Here is a 22,560-nt window from a genome sequence, read left to right as displayed (position 1 = left end):
AGTCTGGCAGCCTGGGAATCAACCAAAACTCCCTGACTGTCTGCAGCTGGCAGGGCTTGGAGTCAGGGTAGGGAGAGCCACATTGTCACCTGGGTACCTGGCAGGACAGACCTGTGTGAGCACTGCTGACACCCTAAGAGACCAGAATATTGGCCCATGTCTTAATGTCTGTTGATGCTTTAATGACAAAGCCAACCAAGCTACAAGCCCACATTTGCATGAGACTGTCAGGTACACATGAACTGTGTGTTTAACATTTTCACATCCTCTGGTTTAATGATCTTCAGGAGTTGAGACCTGTGCCATTGCTGTAAACTAAACTGAAAACATACTCAGGGTGAAAAAAAAAAGTATGGATAAACTTGCCTCCTGCCTTTAGGATCTTCCACATTTAGTTCCATTATTGTTGCTATCTGTATTCTTATTGTACCAAGATCAGTGCAATGCTTACTGATGGGACATAGATTCTGATGAAAAGAAAAAAAAACAACAAAATCCATCAAAACTTACAAAACTGCATTTATCAAGAGAAAGAGAGAAATGGAATGAAAATAACATATATTTGCTGTAATGTCCAAACAGGTTTTTTATTTATTAACTTTAATAATTAAAAAGGTTTCACTTTGTGTTCCCATTTCGTTTCAAGATTTTAATGGAAATAAAGCTCACATGAACTAGATACAGCATTTCACCAGTATTTCCTAGAAGCTGCATATTGCATTGGATAGAAACAAAGAAAGCAATGGTATTATCTGTATCTTCTTGTTCAAACATAAATTCTTTATATTAAAAAAAATCTCACAATACTATGTCAAATTTAACAATATTTGAACATTGTTATGATATAGTAAAATGCTAAAACGTTGCTAAACATCTCTTCCTTTCACTACTTTGTGTGGTGGTATATGGATTTGTAAACTTGTAAAAATTTTGGAATTAAAGAAATACTGTGGTTTGGATTATTATTATTTTAGCTAGTGTGATTTGAAACAAAAGTATCAATGGCTTGTTTGAGCAGTCATACCACTGTATCAGCAGCAGGGGAAGGGTGAGGAGATTGCACATGCTTAATTGCCTGCAACTGTTTAAATAGCTCCTAAGTTTTGGGAGGCTTTCCTTAAAAAAAATAGAATTCCACGTACAACCAAACTGCAAATGTGGGAGAGGACTGCAGAGCACAGGCACTGTTGTACACACAGGAGCTGATAAAGCTGATAAATTCGTGTCCCCGTTCAGCAGCACAATGCCTCAAACAATAAATCATGGCAACGTTTGTGTGCTGTGCTTTGGAGCCAGCTGTACCTTAAACTCTGGGAGATGAGGAGCCTGTATTTCTGTGGCAGAGCTGCAGGGCACCAGGACAGGTTCAGCAGTGGGGATCAGTGCACACCTGCCCCTTCCAAGCAAGTCTGCAGGGCACTGTGGAGCAATGGCTCCAGTAAGGAGGACTCATCACACATCCACACCAGCGTGGGTGCTGAACTCCAGGAGGGGCTTCAGCACAGCCAGAAGATTCTTGCTTGCTGAATATACTCTCAGGCAACCACAGTCACCTGAAATGGAATTTCCATGTGAATTCATTGGAATTAAAATTTTGCATAGTGAGTGTCACCTATTCATATACACTTGGCTAGTTCTTAGGCTTTGTTGTTTCTACTAATTTGATGAAAAATAATGAAAATTTTTCTTTGAGTAAGTTCCTTTGATTTCATTAAATGTTCTCATTTACAGGTCAAGTAAGGCAAACAAAATTCAAGTTTTGGTTCCCCACTGCCTGTCATGCTAAATAGTTACTGATAATTACAAAAAATGTATCTGAAACATTATCAGCTTAGAATTGCTGTTCCCTTAAAATGTACTTTCCACGTGTTTTATTACTTTTAAAATATGGAAGGCTGTGGAGAATTAATACCAATAACTTTTCAGCTTACACAGGGCGGATTTTATGTAAAAATTACATAATGAATGCCTCTACTTGGCTCAGTGTGACTGCATATGGTAACTCCAAAGAAGTGGCAGATCTGACACAGCATTTTACACAGGTGTGTGACATCTGTGAATGCAAGTAACTGTAATTGTTACAAATTAATGATAGCTGCTTCTTGAGGTTTTATCTGTAGTGTAGTACATATATATATATATATATACACACACATATACATATTAATATAGTCCAGTATCATCACCTGAAAAACATAAAGAATGTATTGGGGAGTTTACACAGTACATATATTATACTTGTTTTGTGGTGTTTTTTTTAAACAAGGAAACTAGTTGTACACCACTGTAAGATACTCTGCTGTGGACAGTTCCAAGTGCCTTAGACAACTGTTTAGGTCTTTGAATTATTGATATATATATATATATATATGAATGAATATATATAAATAGAAAAATTTTAAAAACACCTCAATACAATTGTTCAGAACATCTTTACTGAAAATATTTTGTTTTTGAATCTCTACATGTAGATGGGCACACATAGTAGAGTTAAATTCAGAGAGCCTCCAGAGGCCAAATTAAACTCCCTCCTTGTTGAAATGAGATGAAAAAGGGTTCCTGAAAGCTTCCTTTGAATTCTGGCAGTCCTTCAAACACATCTGGTAAATTCTCTGTGTGTGGTGTGTTCATGGAGAGGTGTGTTCAAAGAGATGACACTTGGTTTAAAAATACAAAGTTAGGGTTGTAGCTCAGTGGTTTGGAGACCTAATCTATGCTCCCAGTTTTCCCTTCTTTTATCAGCAAGAAGTGTTTTCTACCATTTCATTGACAGCACTGACAGATTTGCAGTGGAATTACACCCTCTGCACATGAACAAAACTGATCTGCACAGCTGAGGGTTCAGCCTAGTCAGCATCTTTTAATTTTCAAAGTGACTGACAATAACTTCCATTTTTAATTACTTTGCAATAATCTCTTCTTTGCAAGAACTAAAAGAAAAAATAAGCATACACTTCCTCACACAGAAAGCAAGTTGATTATGGTAAGGATATACTTCCAGCATATTATCTTTTAAGTGGCTGTCGTGACAGTCAGACTGTTTCAATACTGGCCATTTTTCTTCTGCAAGCATAAGGGAAGTGGTTAGTGACCTGAGCACTTACCTCCTCAGTCTCTTTGCTGAGTTCTTTAGTAGTCTCTGCAAAGAACCCAGTCAGAGAGTGCAGTGGGATGGATGGTCTTGTAAAGCTTGGATGGAATGAGAAGCTTAAGCAGTCTCTGAGACACTCTCTCATATACAGTTCACATATATGTAATATTAAATACTGAATTTTGATATAAATCAGGAGATGACTCGCCCTCAGGTACAACAAAGGAGGCAACATGGTGCCTATTGTTGCTAATCCTCGATTCAAACTCATCCCCAGATGTATTACTGTTTGTATACATTAATCTTCTGTGATATGGGAAGGAACCTGTTTTAATCTCTGTGTGTGAACATATACATATCCTTCCCCCTAAGTATTTAGAATCTAACCATGAAATTCAGGGCAAGTATGTAAATTAAAGAAAGAGAAAACAATGAGGCTTAACTGAACACATAAATTTATCTAACACTTAGGAAACCACTGACTAACAGCAGTGCTGAGAGCAAAATTTAATTTTGCCCACATCCAAACATACAATGCTCCTAGACCAGATTTGGGGCATGTGGAATGACAGTACTGCCATCACGAGTATGGAGGTCACCAGGTTTAGGGGACTGTGAAGTCACCAAGTCTATGTACATGCACTTCTGTGGATACCAGAGAAGCACGTCAGGAACTTGGAAGCAATAAGGAGTAATCTAATATACATCATTACCCCACAAATAAATGCTAAGTACTGTGTTTTCAACAGCTGAACGATTCTGCTCTTAATTACCTCGTGCAAATCCAGCTCTGCTATTCAGCTGTCGCTGGGCTGGCAGTACGCACATTAGGGAGGGAGTGGCTGCTGTTGGGTGTATAATGAAAATCCATTCGCAGCCCGCGGTCCAGAGGGGTCATTGCTGATCTCTTGTGTGTACCACACCCGCACAGGGCTGACTGCGGCAAGACACTGACCAGTTTGCAAGAAAGGGGAAAGATGCACAGACATAGGCAGAGATTATCTGAATCCCCCGAGTACAGGAGTTATTTCAACTGATGGAGTGGATCAGATTAGATTGTGCACTTCGGTAAGAGTGGTGTGATGAAACTTGGTAAAGATTCAAGACTTCAGAAAACATCCAGAAAAGTGAAAATCTGGATTCTCCTGGAGCTTTAGTGACACCTACTGAAAACCAATGAAATCCACCCAAATATGACTAAAGCTAATACTTTAAGATACATGCAAGCATATATATTTAGCCGCATCCATACACACATCATGTGGGTAACTTTTCTGAATTTTCAGTGGAAAAACCTCTTCTTAGCTGTTACTGCTTTATTTGCCTGTAAGCACATTGAAAAACCCTGCTCCCCTCCGTGTTTTACACTTTCTTTTGAAAAGTGACAAAGCGGGTTTTAAAATACCAAGCATACTTCTCTGTTTCTTAGCAAGGTGCCTGTATGTGAGTACCTGCGTTTGTGCACAGCCCTGCTACAAGGTGTAGGTGAGATTTATACAACTACAGTGTCAGACTGCAGAATGGGTCAGGTTGGAAAGGAGCACAGTGCATCATCTGGTCCAACCTCCCTGCCCAAGCAGAGCTATCCGAAAGCACACGGCACTCGATTGTGTCCAGACAGCTCTTTAACATTTCCAGAGAGACTCCACAATTTGATGAGGTCCTCCCTTAGTCGTCTCTCCTCTGAACAGGCCCAGTTTCCCCAGTCATTCCTTATCAGAAATAAGAGCTCAAATACGGCAAACGCTGTTAATACCAACGAGCGTTATTTACTCCCAGTCCCTCAGACTCAGCCCCACAACCCGCCCGTCCCCTCAGCGAGCCCCTCCCCGGCCCGGCTGCTGCGCACGCGCGCTGCCCCTCGGCCGCCTGCGCCGCGTTCTGCCATTGGGGCACCGCCGGCCCCAACCATTCCTCACTATTTTGAGGTGAGAACTGGGAAAATGTGTCTCCGGCGAGCATCCTGCTTAGGTCCACTGAGCCTCTCTTTTATAAAAATACTATTTCAGTCTGAGAAAACGCCCGTTGTTTTATTTTTTTTGACTGGAAAACAAAACCGTACAAACCTGGCCGGACTGGCCGCTTATGTGCTCCCCCCCCGTTGGTCACTGGTCTATCCCAAGATGGAGGGCACAGTGTGAGGGCACTGGCGCCTGGCCCGCGTGGAGCGAGTGGGGTTCGGGACACCGGGAGTGTGGGGGGAGCAGCGCCATGGTGAGTGTGCCGTGTTTGTACTGGGAATTGTCGGGGGGAGATGGCAGTAGAGTCGCCCCAGCTTGCCTGTATCGGCTGTAACGCGTTTTGTTAGGAAAGTAAAGGCGGACGCCTTGCTCGGAGTGTTTTCCAGGTCAGATGTGGTAACTCGCAGGAAAGGCTTTCAGCCAGTTGAGAGTGCTTGGTGGGTTTGTTGATCCAACACGCACGTGTATGTCGATGTTAGGGCTGTGCCTGGCTGGGGTTGCTGCGGATGGTGCTCACGACTGGGGTGGAGTTGCTGCTGTAGGAGCAGCCGTGTAAGGAACTCTCACAAAGCAAGGTGTCTAGATGAATTTCCTTCTGTCAGTTTCCCGTGTTTCTTTGAAGTGTGTTGCAGCCCCTTTCTAGGGCTGTATGTTAAACTCTGTGTGCTACTATCAGATATTTACTGTTCTATGTATTGTTGTTTTGCAGCTGAATAAGCTGCATTTGCTATTAGAACAGATGAAATGTCTGTTGTGCGTGTGGAGAGATGAGTTAAGCTCTCACTGGTCTCTTTATGCTTTGTCTCCAAGCATGTGTTTCTAAGGCATTAAAACGAATACAGCACACTACAGAGAAAAGGTTCTCTTTTGGTGCGTTTACTATTTCATTTTTTGTTAACAGTTAACCAAATTTCCTTCTGCAGCCTCACAAGAAGAAAAAGCCCTTCATAGAGAAGAAAAAAGCAGTAACATTTCACTTAGTGCACCGAAGTCAGAGGGATCCTCTTGCTGCTGATGATACTGCACCCCAGAGAGTTCTGCTGCCCACACAGAAAGTAAATACTCACTTTTAATACTGAGGTTCATTCAGATAAGAAACACCATGGAGAAAGAAAGTTGGTGTGCCATTTACAATTTTAAAACATAGCCTGAGAGAAAGTAGTTTTTAGTTCAGCTTATTTTTAAAAAAAGGATGTTGTAGGGAATTTCGTAGTTCTGAGTTACTGTCTGATGGTTGAAGGATGACTTAAGTGTCATTAGTGGTGTAAATGTATTTTAAAAATAGCAGGAAAACCTGCCTGACTCACTGCAGTAAAACAGGCATTGTTGGTTATGTTGCTGATGGAAAGATGCTGCTCAGACAGCACGCAGATGTGGAACCAGCTGATTACAACATTCTAATTAGCTGTGAATTAGGGTAAGAAGTGGAGAGAGAACTACAGGGACTTCAACATTAAGGCACTGTCTGTAGATGTATTGCTTTTCTTTTTTCTAGTAAATTTTAAATGGACTTGAATAACTAAATGCATTCCTTTTGATTATTTGCCTCTCCCCCTGCTTCCTAGGGACATGAGGAGCAAAGAAGGGAAGAGCAGCGCAAGTATGGTGTCTTCTTTGATGATGACTATGACTATTTGCAGCACCTCAAAGAAGCCTCTGGTCCCTCTGAGCTTGTCCCATCTGTGCGTGGACAGCAAAGCAGAATTGTCATCACAAGTGAGGGCCACATAGAAGATGAAATTCAGAGAATTTCAGTAAGTAGTATTTTTGCTAATGATAATGCTGTTCTTTGGAGCATTAGCATCCTCTGGACACATTAATTGTTTGCATTTATTTATTTATAAGGATCCTTTTGACCCACAAACAGACTTTCCTACAAGTAAACTCCGAAGCTGACAAGCCAGAGTTTACTGGTGAACGTTATTTTGCTAGCACAGTGTTGAAACACTTCAGGTACTCACAACAAATTTTTCTTCACAGAGATGGCTTGCAAAAGTTTCTATTTGAACAAGTTGTGTGTTTGTCTGGGGTGGGCATTTGTTTTTAAGTTTTTTTAGAACTTTTGAATGTTCTGGGAGTTACGAATATGCCAGGTTGTATTATCAGCACACCATGTTTTTAAAAGGGGAATGCAATAGAAACCAGATGGAATAAAACCAAACTTTTCAATTCGTGGCCTAATTGGTAGAATTCGTGGTGCTAAATCACATTGGAATGGAAAAGCAGTAAATGCTTTGAAGCAGTAAAGTATGCCATTGCCAGTCACTTATAGCAGAGGGTGTTTGATTTCTTTTGGTCACAGTAGTGTCTGCATGATTTTGTTAATGTGAGCTCAAATAAGAAACTGAGAACCAGTATATTTTGATCATGTTTTTCTGTTTCTTTTTCTAAGGCTCCATCCATTAAATTACCTTCCTCAGTATTTGCCACAGAGTTTGAAGAGGATGTGGGTTTGTTAAATAAAGCTGCTCCTGTTTCAGGTATTTTTCACCTTTCTGTGATATGAGTTGCCATCTAAGAAGTAGATGGTAATTAAGGATTCTATTCTGGTGTCATATTTTTTTTTGTTTCGGTTCAGTAACAGACATAAGGAATGATCTGTTTCAATTTGAGACTTACTTCTGTGATTCACTAGTAAGAGTTCTTCAGCTTTGCATGGAAAGGAATCCACGAGCTCTTACTATTGTGTAGCAAATACAAACTAATAATGAGGGGAAACTGTAGATAATAGTATTAATTTATTATTCTGCCTGCTTGAATCTGAGTCTGGAACTGGATTTTCACTCAAAATCTTTTCAAATGCACTAACATGAAAAGTGTTTACCTTCCTTTATTAGTGTTATTTCAGCATTACAGACTGTGAGTAGGTTTTTGTTAAGTATCCATGTTTGGACTGGACATTGACTCCACAGCTATCTCCATATTTCATAACAGTAAGGAATTGTAGCAGTTCTCTCTGTCCTGACAGAAGGATGCTAAAGACAATTCTGTTAATTGCAGCAGAGAAACACTTTCTAACCTTTTGTAATGTAGGGAATTTTAGGACTGGAGATAAAATGCTGGTACCTGATCATGTGGCACTTTAACTTGGATATTTTTTCTTTCACAATATGCTGTATTAAAATACATTTATGGAAGCTTAAGACCTCTGGGAAATGTTTTTTCTATCAAATCTACAAATATTCATGAGGAATTTTGTGATTCTTTGGTTTAAGCTTTTCTTACTGCAAATGAACAGTCCAGCTGGATTGGTTTTTATCCAGGAAAGTAGCTTTGTAATCTCAGACAAATGTAAATATTTATGTTTTGTTTTTTCAACTTTCAAGGACCGCGGCTAGATTTTGACCCAGATATTGTTGCTGCTCTTGATGATGATTTTGACTTTGACAATCCAGAAAATGTCCTGGAAGATGATTTTGTTCTACAAGCAAATAAACCACAGAAGAGGTAGATGGAGCTGTGTTGGAAGAGTTGTCCTATGGAAATAGGAGAAATGCTGTTGGTTATTGCATGTGGTGGTGTAGGAAGCCACGATGGTTTCAGATTTCAAATTGAATGCTTTGCTGTATTGAAAAAAGTATTATCTTGTGTTATTTGGATGGTAGCTTGCAAAATCAAATTTCATTACCCAAGAGATGGGTTTCATTAGTTACTTTGAGCTCATGGATTATATACAGTGTTTGGAATAATAGTGCTCTTGAACTGTTTAAAACATTGTCATCTATTGTATGTAAAATACAACGGTAACAGTATTGATGAAGGCTAATGGGTGTTTCTGAAACGTTTACAAATGCTTCATGTGATACCCCACTGCATTTTATCTACTTAGGTTTTGGTATCATTCTCGTAATTTCATGAACAATAAGAAATTTTGCTTGTTTTAATAGTCAAGAATGCAGCTGATATTTTTCTGCTTTGACATGTGCAACTGAATATAAAAATAACTTCAGTCTCAGTGCACAGATGCATGATCCAACCAGCAATGCTTTCAGCTCTCAGACAAAAGTCTCACTCAAGATTTAAAACTGTTGTTGCCAAATTGTTTCAGATAGCCTAGCATAGGTCAGAGCTATGTAAAGGTCCATGTATTATTCTAAAACCGTCTTATACTTCTGTTCAGGGGGCCAGATGCTGAGGATGAAGATGAATGGGAAGATATGGATGATAGTGATGAAAAGGATAGCTGCAGTACTGATAAAGATTATGATTCAGAAGGTCCTTTGTCAGATGATGAGGCTAATGGACGGACTAAAGAATTCCTTTTTATGCAAGAAGAAACCAGGAGTCGTTTCACAGAATATTCTATGACATCTTCAGTAATAAGACGGAATGAGCAGTTAACCCTGTTGGATGACAGATTTGAGAAGGTGAGGCAGCTCAAGAGTGTAACTGTGAAAGGAGTTAAATGCTTCTCTGTCTGTTGATTCATTTCATCAAGCACTGTCCTGTATACATGTGCAGATTTTACTGCTTTTAGCAGTCAGGGCATCAAGCCACTGCTCTTTGCATGTATTCTGCTTATAATACTTGGTGCATTTAGAGGCTTGTGTCACCTAGGTTATTGTGTTAATTGCTATTTAAAGGCCTAGCACTGATGGAGGTAAACAAAATTACTCTGATGACTATATGAGCATTCATAATTAGTGTTACACTTTCATCTGAGATGCTCAGTTCAACACAGCAAACCATTTACAGGTCCCTGGTAAAGTATACCTTCATGAACTGGTGTCAAAGCAGTGGAAATAGTGTGTAACATTTGTTCTGAGCAATGACAGGCTTCTTAAGGCATAGATGGAAATAGTGCACCAGAATAGAAAATGCTTTCTAGAAGCTGATTTATATAACATTTTAAGATAACTTTGTGAGTCCCGTGAGGAAAGAATGTAAGTAAAGAGGAAATCCTACTGTAGATGTTTTTGGCAGTTGTTCAGCAAATGAGAGGGGAGAGAAAAGAGAGGCAAATAAAAAGAAACATGTGGCACTTTAAGCTATCGAGAAGTTGCATGACAAATGTGGTCTAATTGCAGATAACCACTTTTTTATTTTAGTTTTATGAACAATTTGATGAAGATGAGATTGGAGCCTTAGATAACGTGGAGTTAGAAGGCTACATTAACACAGACAATACTCGGTTGCAGGAAGTCCTGGATGATTACTACAAAGAGAAAGCAAAGGAGTATGTATTCCCAGAAGTACTGCTTCACATAAGTACTTCTGTAATCCTCTGTTTATATGGAAATTTTGGGTGTGTTCTTTCAAGTTCATGTACTCAAATATTGCATCCCACAATAGAAGCAGCTGCATATGAGTATTATCCATTGGTATGATAAAATTAAGTGGAGGAATTTTGTTGGTTTGAGTAGGTTATGTTCCTTTTGTATAATTGTATTGAACTTAATGTAAGCAGTATCTATTAGAGGCATTCATCCTCTTGAGAAGCAGAAATATTTGTTTTGTTGACTGTGTCTTTGTCCTAATGTTTTTGGTTTATTTTGAGGAGGTTTACTTAATGAAGCTTCATTTTTGCTACAAATTTCATTGGAAATAGCTTTCTTGGGTCTGGGGCTTTACTTAAAGGAGTCTGAACTTACATAATTGCACATTTTCAGGAAGAGATAAACTGTATTTTTTTCTTACCTGAACTTTTTCAAAGTTGTGTGAAATTGGATGCTCTTGAACCTGATGAAGATTTGGACTCTCCTGCAAATGAAGAAAGTGAGGAAGAAAAGGAAGAAATAGTAACTGTAGTTATTGAGGAGCCAAAAGAAAAGTGGGATTGTGAATCCATTTTGAGTAAGTATTTTGGAGTTTGCTTATTAGTTCTTATGATTTCAAAATAAATGATAGGTGATTTCAGAACTTTCCTGACAGTGCTTCAGGTAAAATGGTTTGTTCTCTGAGCACAATAGGAGGAATTTTTAAAACCTAAGTAGCAGTACAGTTCATAATTTCTGTTTGCAAGCCTGTCTTGACTACTTTATTTTTTCTTTGTGACTTAGGTACCTATTCAAACTTATATAATCACCCAACACTTATTAAGGAGCCATCAAAGGTAAAATTACTAAACTTACTCTGATTAATAACACTGGGTAAACTTGAGATAAATGTGGGGTTTTTTTTCTCAATGGGTATCTGTTTTAAAAGACAGGGAGCAGAAATGAGGGTTGGGAGGGCTCTGATATTATTTCTTCCTTGAAGAAGAGTTTCAATTTGTGTTTTCTTATTAGAAGGAAAACAGAGTCAGTTCAAAATTTCTGTAATAGCTAGGCAGAAACAGCAAGGAATTTCCTTTGTTTTTTTTCTGTGAGACACCTTTGTGTAATCTGTGTCTCACAGCACATACTTGTTCAGGTTTTTTTCCTATGGTCTGAAACAATTTTTTCTAGTTCTTTGGTCTTTCATCTGTTCCCCATCAAGCACAGCTTGATTTCCCCAAATTTGAAAGAAAACCTTTTTCTTGCCAGCTTATAAAGGAATATTAAGTGACTATATAAGTTCTTTATTTTTTAAGTAGTATTTAAATAAAAGGGGAAAATGTTATTCTTGTTCTGGAAGTCCAGATATTTTCACAGATGTTTTGATTTCTTACTTTGGGATTAATGTGTGTTTTGTGAGGGAGTTAAATAGTATGAGGTGACTTAATATTTATTACTGTTAAATCTGGATCTGGAGTTTTTACACTGATAAGGCAGTGCCATGTGCACTTCTTGGAGAAGAAGCTAGGGGCCACTAATAGGTATGCACTCTCTCTTTTAGCCCAAGCCAATAAAAATTTCACAGAAGACTGGAATTCCCCTACATGTCTTGCCTGAGAAAGGTCTCACAGCTAAGCAGGTGGAACGCATGCAAATGATCAATGGCAGTGACCTGCCAAAAGTATCAATACAGCCTCGTTCCAAAGCTGAGAGCAAAGAGGATCGCAAAGCCAGGAAACAGGCAATAAAAGAGGAGCGAAAGGTACGCCTGGCTGGGAATAAAACCTTGCAAGTTTTGTGTTGTCTGAACTCTGTCTTACGAACTTGGTTTAAAACTCACTTATTATGTCTGAAGGTAATGGGAAAAACTTGCTGGTCTCAAAGGACTAATTATTGCTTCTTTAAAAAAAAAAATCTTCTGAAAAGAATGTTAACATCATACTTTGTCTTACTGATTTCCAGTATCAAAACTTGGGGTTTGTTGGTGTGGCCACTGCTGCAGATACAACTTCTGAAGGAACATCAGATTTCCTTGCAATCTAGAGTAGCAAAGGAAATAGTTATGATATCTCAGATCACATGGAAAATCCTGATTTGCCACCGTGAAATCTTAGCTGTCAGATTTCGGAGCAGAAATTGCCTGCATATTAGAAGCTTCAGCTAACCAAAGATGTTTATCCTGTTGGTACACATATCAATTTGACTACTAATAATTAGAGCCATAAATAGTACTATTGTCCAGATTGCACTTGTTTTCATGATTTAGAAGAGTTAATTGGAATGTTTGATTTTGCATTAATTCTTATTTTGTAAATCTTTCATTATTCCTGTGTACAGGAACGCAGAATGGAGAAGAAAGCCAACAAGCTGGCCTTCAAACAGGAGAAAACAAGACAAGAGAAGGAGTTGCTCAATCTGAAACAAAACGTACAAGGTCTGAAGCTGTCCTGAAGAAACTGAGAAACTTACTGTGGAAACACCCCTTATTTTTCATTTGTATTGAAAAGGGAACTGCTAACTCACACCTTTGCCAGTCCTGCTCAAAGGGAGTTGTTCAAATCTCTCTGTAACAAGACCCAGTAATTTGTAATTTTTTTCTGAAGTGAAATTCCTTATAAAATAATATATTGGTGATACCTATTCTGTCATGAGTGACATGACAATTGCTGCAAAATTTCATTGCAGTAGAAATGTAACAAAATTACAAATATTTTTCTTACAAGTTGTCAATGAACGGAGTTATATATAGATATGTTGAATGTATCAACAAATCAGGAGAATCCTACAGATTTGATCTGATTAAGGTTATTATATTAAATTATTTCAGTTTACAAAACAGTATGTTCATTTGTCTTCTCTCTCTTATACTGATTAATATAGTTCTTTGCTGTGATCCAGTTTTTTAAGTCAAGGAGTTTACACCCACTCCTCCTTGGTTCTTTTTTTGGGGGGTAGGTTATTTATTGTTTTGGTTCTATGATGGAAGCCTTTTTGTAAACAAAAGTGTCTGAAAAGCTGTTGTGTAGCTAGACATCACAGTTATCTAACCTGAGTTTTACATTTCCTGGCAAATAAAGTCTGTTGCAAGGACTGTTGCAGTTACATTAGTCAGTGACTCGGAATGTTGCCACTGGAATTGGATTTGCTGGAAGTACTCATTCTGAGTAGGATGGCAAGCAAACAGCAGAATCTTGGATAAGAAGTGTGTGTTGCAGATAGTCACTGTCTTGTTGTTTCTGCAATATTCTTCCTCAGGTCTTGTGTTAAATCTGTTTAATTGGAATACAAACTTATTACCCACTACAATTGTTGTTAAAACTTCCTGAATATAAGCCGAGGGCCAAAATCTGTAGGTTTGGCATGATCTTAAATGTTTATACTGTAAACATTAGATATTTTGATAGTCACTGGTCCATAAAGAAGTGAATGAATAGGATTTGTAATGAGTCCTGATCCACCTATATTCATAAAAAACCCCTTTGCTTAAGTCTGTATGATGCAGACAGAGCAATCTTCTGCCTCTATGTGAAAAATTAACCTTTTTACTGGAAGGGATATGGTGACCAATGCATCGGTGGAGTGGCTTGACTACTGGTGAATTCAAGGCATCTTCAATATTCCTTCAATAGTTTTGTGACTACTAGATGGAGACAAGCTGACAGGGACTGATGAAGTCTTTCAGTGTACAGAAACAATTCAAAATACTTGTTTTTATTGGAAGAAGACTTTTATATTTTAATTGGTAAAATAATAGGATTTTGGAGAAAGGAATAGAGACATTTGAGTCTGCAAATCTTGCTCAGAAAGCTGAAGTATCAATACAGTATAGATATATAGATTAAGCCTTCATTTTCTAGTTGTCTGTTAACAGAATCAATAGAAATAATCTGTAAATTAGCAAAAAGTTTCAGTGTTTTCCTTTAGCTGATGCCTCTACTAGTTTTCATGTGTTTGACAAGCTTAAGCAAGGTCTGCCTGTGTCATAATTGCCAATTGTGTAATCACTGATTCTATGGTAACTGGAGTAGTGACCACCCAGTACTCATGACTCCTGACAACAAAACAGAAAAGGAAATCTGAGAAGCAGTTCTGTGGAGATGAGTCAGATACCAGGAAATAAGTTCAATGGAACAAGTAAGTAACAGATGCTATTCAGTGCTTTGGGGTGGAATATGATTTTGTGGTTCACCAAAAAGGACAGTCTTTTACTAAAACCAGTGCACATGTTCTTTGCTAGATTTTTCATCCCTGATTCAGTGGTACTATGCTTATACCTAAAGTCCTTTAAAATAGAAACCAAAGGAAAAAAAAAAAAAACCAAAATCAAAAACCTTGGGGGGATGAGAACAGAATAAAGAGGTGGGGGAGGCAAAGAAAGGCACTTGAAAGGAAGAGTGTAGTCCGGACTAAGGACAGACACAGCTGTTGCTTGGGAAACAAAAGAGGAAAGACATTTAAACAAAAGCAGTAGGAAAGGAGTAAAAAAGATTACAGAATTGCTTTGTTCCTCTGCATCTGTAATCAGTGAAACACTGCAGTAACCTTAATTGTGCTTTGCAGCAGTGGTAAAATCCCAAGGAAAAGTTAAGAAACAAAAGCAGTCATTCACCTGCTTACCAAGACAAGGATTTCTTTTGTTTTAGCAAGAACAGGTAAAGAACACTTGCATGAGAAGTCCTTAGAGAAGTTGATACCTCTGTAGTTTACAATTCAAATGAAAAGCACTCTTTCCTGAAGTTTTCTGACAGACTGTTTTTGTTTAATACAAGTCATGTCCCTGCTCTGAAATGGGTGTGATTGTCTTTGGAGTTAAAAGGGTCTGAAACTACTTTCCATGTAACTTTTACACCTTTTTTTTCCTTTAAAAAAAGGGTATTTAAATGAAAATACCAACAAATTTAAAGTCTACAAAGTAAGATCATCTTGGAATTCTGCTTAGCATATCATGGAAACATTCCACCTTAGTAATGAAGATCGTGCCATACTTTGCATGACACATTCTACCTAAGCCATTTTTGGGTATCACTAGCTCCTGCTGATGTCCAAACTATAAATTTGGGTGGGTGCAGGTCACCTGCCCTGAATTTTGGCAGTGATGGACTTAAGTATTGTTCCACCATCTCCTCAGCCAAATGTGATGTCATTGTGAAAGCACATACCTAAGCAGTCATGTGGAAAACAATGCTGCCTGTCACAGCAAAGGAGAGCTTGTGCTTTGTTGGAAGAGGATAAATCAGGAGGGAGCTCTGCAAAGAGGAACCCTGGTATGCGACAGGAGAGTTGGGTTTGATAATTCTCGGGTCCTTTCCAGCCCAGGATCTTCTGTAATTCTATGGAGATGTCCCTTTCTGACAATGAAGTACTTGTTCCAGCGAGGACCCTGTCCAAGCGCCGACTCTGCCGCAGTCATGAGGTCCCGTGCTGTGTGACTGAGACTCACAGCTGCCTGAAGTCAAGGTCTGCCTCCTTCTACACCCCATGGAAAACACTTTGCATGTTTTGTGGTAGAAACCCCTTCTTTTTAATGGGAATTTCAGTGCATTTTGCTGAAATGGGTAATGAGCACTGGGGAAGGAGGAGGCGACTGCTGGTAGAGAAGTGGGTTGAACAAGTTTAAAACAGCAAATTATCTAGTAACTGCTTTCATTAGTGAACTTGATTAGAGAATTTATCATGCACAGACACACTTTGAATTCATCTTCACTCTTGCACTGCCTAAATTTACCTGCTTGTCCAAAACCATGTTTACTATACACTGAATTGAAAATGATGTATTTTCTCTTGGTGAGGCATAAATTGCTAACTTGCAGCTTTCTTTTTTGTTCCAGGGTTTTAGGCTGAATTTGTTATTTCAGTCTTCCTGGAAAAAATAGACTAATAAACCATCTGATAAGTAGTCCCTTTGACAGCATAATGTGGGCACCAGGCTCTGTTCCAAAGCTTGCTGAAGTGAATGAAAATATTCCCCTTGACCTCCCTGATCCCTGGATTACAAACTAAATGCGTGGCTGCACGGTTTGCCTGGCACAACCCAGATGCTGGGTTTTCTTCAAGGGGTGGGGCTTGCACATACCCCTCTCCTCCTTAGCTTGTGTTACTGATCCTGTGTCTCTGTCATAGATCAGAGGAGTCCTGCAATAGTGCTAAAACCTGATTTGGCAAGGAAAAAACCCAAAGTAAACGAAAATGCACTGAAATCAGAGTGACTGCAAGAGTCAAGACAAAGGTGCAATTACTTTGCATTAGTAGTTCCATATTTGATATCTCGGGATTTGTGAAGAACATAATGGTTTTATCTGGCAAAATAGTTTGAAAAGAGAGAGCTCTGTCTTATGAGAGAGAAGTTTTGTGTCACTGGGGCTAGTGTGAGATCCAAGTCCTACGATGACTCTCCATGCCCTGATGATGCAGGACTGGTTTGCTCCTCAGCAAGCAAGGCACAGGTGTGTGCTGCTCTTCAGTACTGCACAGGAGTATTCCTCTCAACTTTGCTGTCAAAAATGTCTAGAGACAGAAGGTAAGGACTTGAAACACATGAGTAAAAGGTTCAAAGGGAAATGAGGATTTAGAAGTATGTTTTAGTGGAATGTGGTGCGTTTTAGTCCAGCTGAGCTGTAACCAAAATGCCTTGCTTAGGCATCTGCTTAATTCCTACGGAAACAGATTGGATAGCATAGAGAAATGATTAACATCAAGAGAATAACTGAGAATTAGAAAGGGGGACTAAGCAAAATGAGATAGGAACAGGGTCTTTAATTAAAGATAGGTTCTTTAATTTACCCACTGTGGATGGTCTCATGCTATTCACAGCACAGGAAAGAGGCTTTAGTTTGGTCCTTGCTCCCATGGTGTTCCTCACAAAGTGCATTGCCTGTCCTGCTGCACAAGAGTGAGAGTGATGCTAAAATCTGAGAGACTTCTGAACCTTACAACCTCTTTTATTATGTCACATGAATATTCCACAGATTTGGCTGGATATCCTATCTACCTAAAATTTTCCTGTGCTTCTAGCTACAGGTGCTATCCCTAGTTTTCCTTCTGTGTTATCAGGTTACAGGTGCAGGTAAGGAGCTGCTCCCATTCAGCTGAGGCTGTGGCTCTTTCAGTGGTATTGGTGGGATGGGCAGCACTGCTGCTGGTCAGGGGAGAGACCTCATTTTAGAGTATATCTAAACTCAGAGGACTAGTAATGAAAATATTGGCCCCTTGAACAGGATCAGACTGTTCTCCCTCTCAACCAAGAAAGAAAGAGAACCAGGTGCTGTGTGTGAGGAGGAGTCCAACGGGACAGCTCCTGTTCACAGCCCCCAACTGTTCTTCTCTGCATGTCACTATTTGGACTGCTCTCCAGCCTGTCCCTGAGCAGAACAAACTGGAAATGGCTTTTATTTCTTACTTGTGTTGAACTGCAGCTGTACTTTTTACTTTTTTTGACAGCTTTTAAAAGTTTTGATGAAGTCTTTCAGGAGTTAAACTGAACCCAGTTTTGAATACTGCTGCAGCTCCCTGCTCCTGAATGTAAATAATCTTAAAGTCTGGGTAAGAAACCATCACTCCAACCCATAAACAATAGTTTTTCTTTGCAGATCCAGTGTCCCAAGCAATCCTTCATCAGGAAGTGCAAGCCCTTCAGCATCTTGAAACTATAGGCAAGAGAAATTACCACCGTGAAGAAGCAGCCCCTGCAACAGGTACAGTTAAAACTGAAGTGCATGTGTTTATCTCCATATGAAGTCTTTTATCCAGTAACACTATTGTTTCCTCCAAGGACAAAGCCTGGATGTTGTGGATGAGTCTCACATATGTGCTTGACTGAGTGCCAAATTCTTTCTTAACCTTCCCTGTGCTGCTAGTGTTTGGGAATATTTCTCTGTTGAGAAGCCAAATCAAATGTTATGCCTACCCTAGGCACATGAGTGTCTCTGCTCTTCAAGTAAATGTTCAAATATATATTTTAAAGGTAATGTGAATCTCTAATAGATTTCTTTTCACCTAAATCTGAGAGCATGATTCAAGATAGTTGGTGCATGAATCCCCAAGAAGCACAGAGCTGCCTGTGTTAGAAGTTACAGATTCAAAAAGATGCACACACAGACAATATCTCATCATAGTGTGATTTATAAAATGTGGGAGCAATCTTGGAAAGGGTGTCAGTGGAGTCCTGTCTGTGTTAGGAAGGCAGACAGCAGAAGGGAGAAGGGGGGCTCACTTCCAGAGCAGGAATTCATGACTGATAGCAAAAGCAGCTGCCATGATTCCAGCCTCTCTCCTCTCCTAGATGACAGCAATGCAATATGAGCAGCAGGACACATCTTCCTTCCTTGATTGGGGTCAAGCTCCTCTCTGAATTTCCACTGCTGAGTTCTTTAATGACTGTTATTTCTGGTCTTACATTACCAGCTCTAAGAGCAGACCCTCCCTTTCCTCCTCCCTCTCGGAGGAAACCAAGTTGTGCAAGAGCAGCGGTACTTGTGGAGAAAGGAATTGGAGAATTGCTTTTTAAGAAGGACAAATTGCTGTGTGGCCTAGTGATGATGTATATCCTATACTACAGGACTGTATATCCTGTACTACAGGACTGCTGAGAAAGTATGTGGATTGTGGGAAGGAGAGTAAGAATTAGTTTTTGTCTCATTCTCCTCCAAATAGAGACCAAAACACCCCATTCTCCCCTGAAGTTCCAGATGTCCCTGCTGCACCCCTGAAGCCGAGTATCTGCCCTGTCTCTTCCTCCCTTCCCTGTGCTCAGAACCATTTTTCCCAGGCTATTGGTCTGGAGAAGGCTTTTGGTGGCAGCTTGGGCCATCTTTTCTGTATTGTTACTGAGGGAAATAATTTGTAAACATGCTGTATCTTTAGTATTAAGCAAAAGACACTTGGGCTGCTTTTGTAAGACACAGAGGAAGGGTCTGAGAACATCAAGGGCAGTGTGATGGCTGAATGTGACTTCTTTGACCCTGAACACTTATTGTTCATTGCAACGAGTTGGATTTTACCTGCCATAACAATTGCATTTAGCAGAATCATGACAGTAATACTGTCAAAAAAGATTTTAGAAAGCACCACTGCAGGTTCTTCACAATGCTGCTTGTCACCCAGAAACCTGGCTCTTGGATATGCTCCAGCTGACAGGGCACAAATGCTTCAGCAGTGTTTTGCTAAATCACAGAATCAGTTAGGTTGGAAAAAACCTCTGAGTTCATTGATTCCAACCTATGACAGAATGTCCTTGTCACTGCCCACCTGGACAATCACTAGTGTGTAATAACCAGTGCACTGAATAGTCATGGGAGTCTGCTGGCAATATCCCTCACCCAGGCTCCAGCAAGGAGCAGACTTCCCTATGGTATGAGTCTGGCTGACATACAGGACACTCAGCTCCCCTCAGAAGAAAGGTACCACCCATTTTTTATTCCCTGTGGCTGTTATCCCTCTGGTTGACTACATTAATCTGGGACCCCCCAGGCAGAGCTGCTTCTCCACTGTTACCTGCTGACCCTCGAGATCCTGGGCTTCACTCCTCTCCTGTAAGGGCCCCTGGAAGGCAAGGGAAACCAGCAGGGGATTCTTCTGCCTCCCTGAGCAGGGACTTGTTTCCATTTCCCTGCTTTTAAATCTTCTTCAGCTTGATGGCAAGAGAACCAGAGCTCCTCGACACTTGCTGATCTTCCATCCACTGCATTTCTCTCAGGGATAGAAGGATGTGATTCCATGAGCCTACTTCTCTTTTGAACTCTGATACTCCTGAGCCTCTCCACCTCCTCTTTAAGCTCTGCCACAAGGCTGAGCAGATAATCCACCTGTTCACAGTGCATGCAGGTGTCTTTCCCACTATCCTCCATCATTTAACACCGGGCTCAGACACTCCCTGCAGCCAGAGGTGTGGATATCCATGAGCTTCTCAAGGAGCTCTGCTCAGACCAGTTAATTGTGAGGTTGGGAATGGGTAGGACTAGGACAAAGATAATAAAATATGCTTTCATTAATCCACAGGGTTTATTCCTCAAAGAAGCTACTGTTTTCTGTGTTAATACCATAAACATGTCTTTTAGTGTCCCAAGTGTTTTTCTAGAGGAAGGTTTTGTAGTTCTGCTAAGTTTGTACTTTGGAAGCTGGTGGGAATTAACCATGGACACCTGCTGGTGGGGCCAGGTGTTGAACTGCATCTTGAGTGCTCCAGTAAAGCAGGGGGATTCTTCCTCACTGTATAAGCTGTGACACAAGCTGCTCCTTTCTTACTGTCAGACTATATTCAACGTCCATGGTGCTGTCAAAGGTTTACTGAGGCTCCACAACGGAGGGATATGGAGTTTAGTAGAAAACAAGCTGTCTGCCATGCTGCAAACTCCAACAGACCAGATTTGGTAAGCAAACACAGTCACATTTTTCTTGTGCTGGAAGCAGATTTGCCAAACTGTAGCTCGTGGTCATTAATATGAGACTTGAAATTCCAGGGAAGTTGATAAACTCTTATAGCAAGACATGATCAATATCATCTGGGAGTTGTCCATAACTGGAGCCCTTTTTCTGATTAAAAAAGTGGCAGGATATGACAATACAAAAAATTTGGGACAATGACTTCTTCAGATTCTTCTGCAGTTACATTCCAGGGTAACTGGAGAGAATGAAAAACCTGGCAGCTTTTGCTGTACATTGAGAAAGCTCTTCCTGTTCTGTAGGGCTCCCTGCTGTTGGAAGGTTTGCTATTCCCTGGTCACTACACACAAGGTCAAAGGGTAGGACCCTTAGGGGGAATCAGAAAAGTAGAGCTAATCATAAGTGTCTTGAAGTGAGATCCTGTTCATTACAGTAAAGAGAATAATATAAACAGCTCCTTTAGGAGAGTACTGCTGATTTGGGGGGATTTTGTTTTAGTTTATTTTTTTTAAGATGTAGAAAAATTTCATTATTCTTTCACCTCTTTGGAGCAGGAAAAATGGCTTGCAAATATGAGAGGGTGGACCTTTGGCCTGTTCCTTCCTAGTACCACTTCAACAGCAATTTGGACAGTTTTCATTAGGGTCTATAAGCTCCTTGCTAGAGTTGAGTGATGATTGTGCATCTTTTTTTACTAGAACAACCAACCATTGACTGAGAGTAAAACTCCAAGATTAACACCTGCTGTGTTATTGCTTCTGGAGAGAGAAAAAGACAAACATAAACCAGGCAAAGAGTTCATTTAGTCATATTTATGTTTTTCTTACAACAAACCCTGAGGTATTTGAGGTGAGGGAGGCATTTTTAAAGCAGATACTAGGCTTTGGAATCCAGTTTTCTCAGAAAATAATGTAGAATTATAAAGTTTGACTTTTTTGCTGGGCTTTTTCTTTTTTTTTTTTTTTTTTTTTTTTTTTTTTTTTTTTTTTTTTTTTTTTTTTTTATGTCCTGACATGAAATCCTAAGCTCATTTTACTCCTAGCACAACACTTGATATAGTGAGAAAGGAGAAAAATTTCCAGGTGGATGTTGTTGATAGTGAATGGCTTTCCTGTTCATCATCTTGATCCACTGTGTGTCTGCAGACACTGAGATTTTAATTTGAATCCTCAGGAGGGACCCAAATGAATTTTCAGTTAGAGGTCCTCAAACAGATACAGGATACAGTCTGGCTTTGAGGTTCTCTTTGCCCATAAAGAATTCCACAACCTTCAATCTTCAGCTTTGAGATTTATTCCATCCTTTTTACCTTAAGTCCATTTAGATGAGATATGAAGCTTTGTGTGTTGTTTGTTCCAAAAGCCCTTGTTGATTAACATCACCACTTCTTTAAAATAGTTCTCTCTAAGCAGGATCTCATGTTTTCTAGAACCCATTGCTACTTGTAATCATGACCTGTATCAGACTTTGCTTAGAAGATATTTTCAAAGTTATTTTAAAGGTTATTTGTAGTATAACCTGTGAATGATAATACGTACTGCTCCTTGTATCAGTATCTTTGACCCCTACATTTCTGAAGTTTGAGAATCTATGTAGATTATCATGTTTTATGGCAAGTGAATTTCCAAAATAATGATCTGCAGAGACCACTACAGAAATACTGAAAAAACCAGGAAGATCCATGGATGTATCTTCTGTGAAAAATTCTTCAGTAAAGTCTGGGTAAGAAATTTTTTTTTTTTAATTTAAATATTATAATGGGAAAAGAAATTGCTTGCTTTTGTTATATAGAATATTCTCTTGCAGTGTTTGCAGTATGAGCTCCTTTGTATTAATTGAAGCAATCAATTTCACTAAAACCTGTTGCAGAGCTCCTCAGGGCCCCAGTATAGGCAGCTGAGAATACTAATTTTGGTGTTGAATGTTCTTTGATTTG

General features: G+C 39.6%; 2 protein-coding genes across 2 annotated transcripts; both read left to right on the top strand.

The window, feature by feature from the left end:
* The first annotated feature begins 4,889 nt into the window (after window positions 1-4,889).
* On the top strand, window positions 4,890-13,088 carry LTV1 (LTV1 ribosome biogenesis factor). Its single transcript, XM_079331592.1, has 11 exons — window positions 4,890-5,305; window positions 5,976-6,107; window positions 6,618-6,806; window positions 7,445-7,532; window positions 8,379-8,499; window positions 9,173-9,419; window positions 10,101-10,228; window positions 10,706-10,845; window positions 11,052-11,104; window positions 11,809-12,009; window positions 12,585-13,088. The coding sequence occupies exons 1-11, from the start codon at window positions 5,177-5,179 to the stop codon at window positions 12,696-12,698; spliced, it is 1,542 nt and encodes a 513-aa protein (XP_079187718.1). The 5' UTR covers window positions 4,890-5,176; the 3' UTR covers window positions 12,699-13,088.
* Window positions 13,089-13,747: 659 nt separating this feature from the next.
* On the top strand, window positions 13,748-21,430 carry LOC306798726 (uncharacterized protein; the record flags this gene model as incomplete). Its single annotated transcript, XM_079298926.1, has 4 exons — window positions 13,748-14,381; window positions 17,834-17,938; window positions 20,493-20,611; window positions 21,323-21,430. The coding sequence occupies exons 1-4, from the start codon at window positions 14,345-14,347 to the stop codon at window positions 21,428-21,430; spliced, it is 369 nt and encodes a 122-aa protein (XP_079155052.1). The 5' UTR covers window positions 13,748-14,344.
* Between the last annotated feature and the right edge of the window lie 1,130 nt (window positions 21,431-22,560).

This window comes from Erithacus rubecula (assembly GCF_903797595.1).
Source record: "Erithacus rubecula genome assembly, chromosome: 2".
Classification (NCBI taxonomy): domain Eukaryota; kingdom Metazoa; phylum Chordata; class Aves; order Passeriformes; family Muscicapidae; genus Erithacus; species Erithacus rubecula.
Note: the sequence above shows the minus strand (reverse complement) of the source record. Positions and strands in the feature narration are given on the sequence as shown.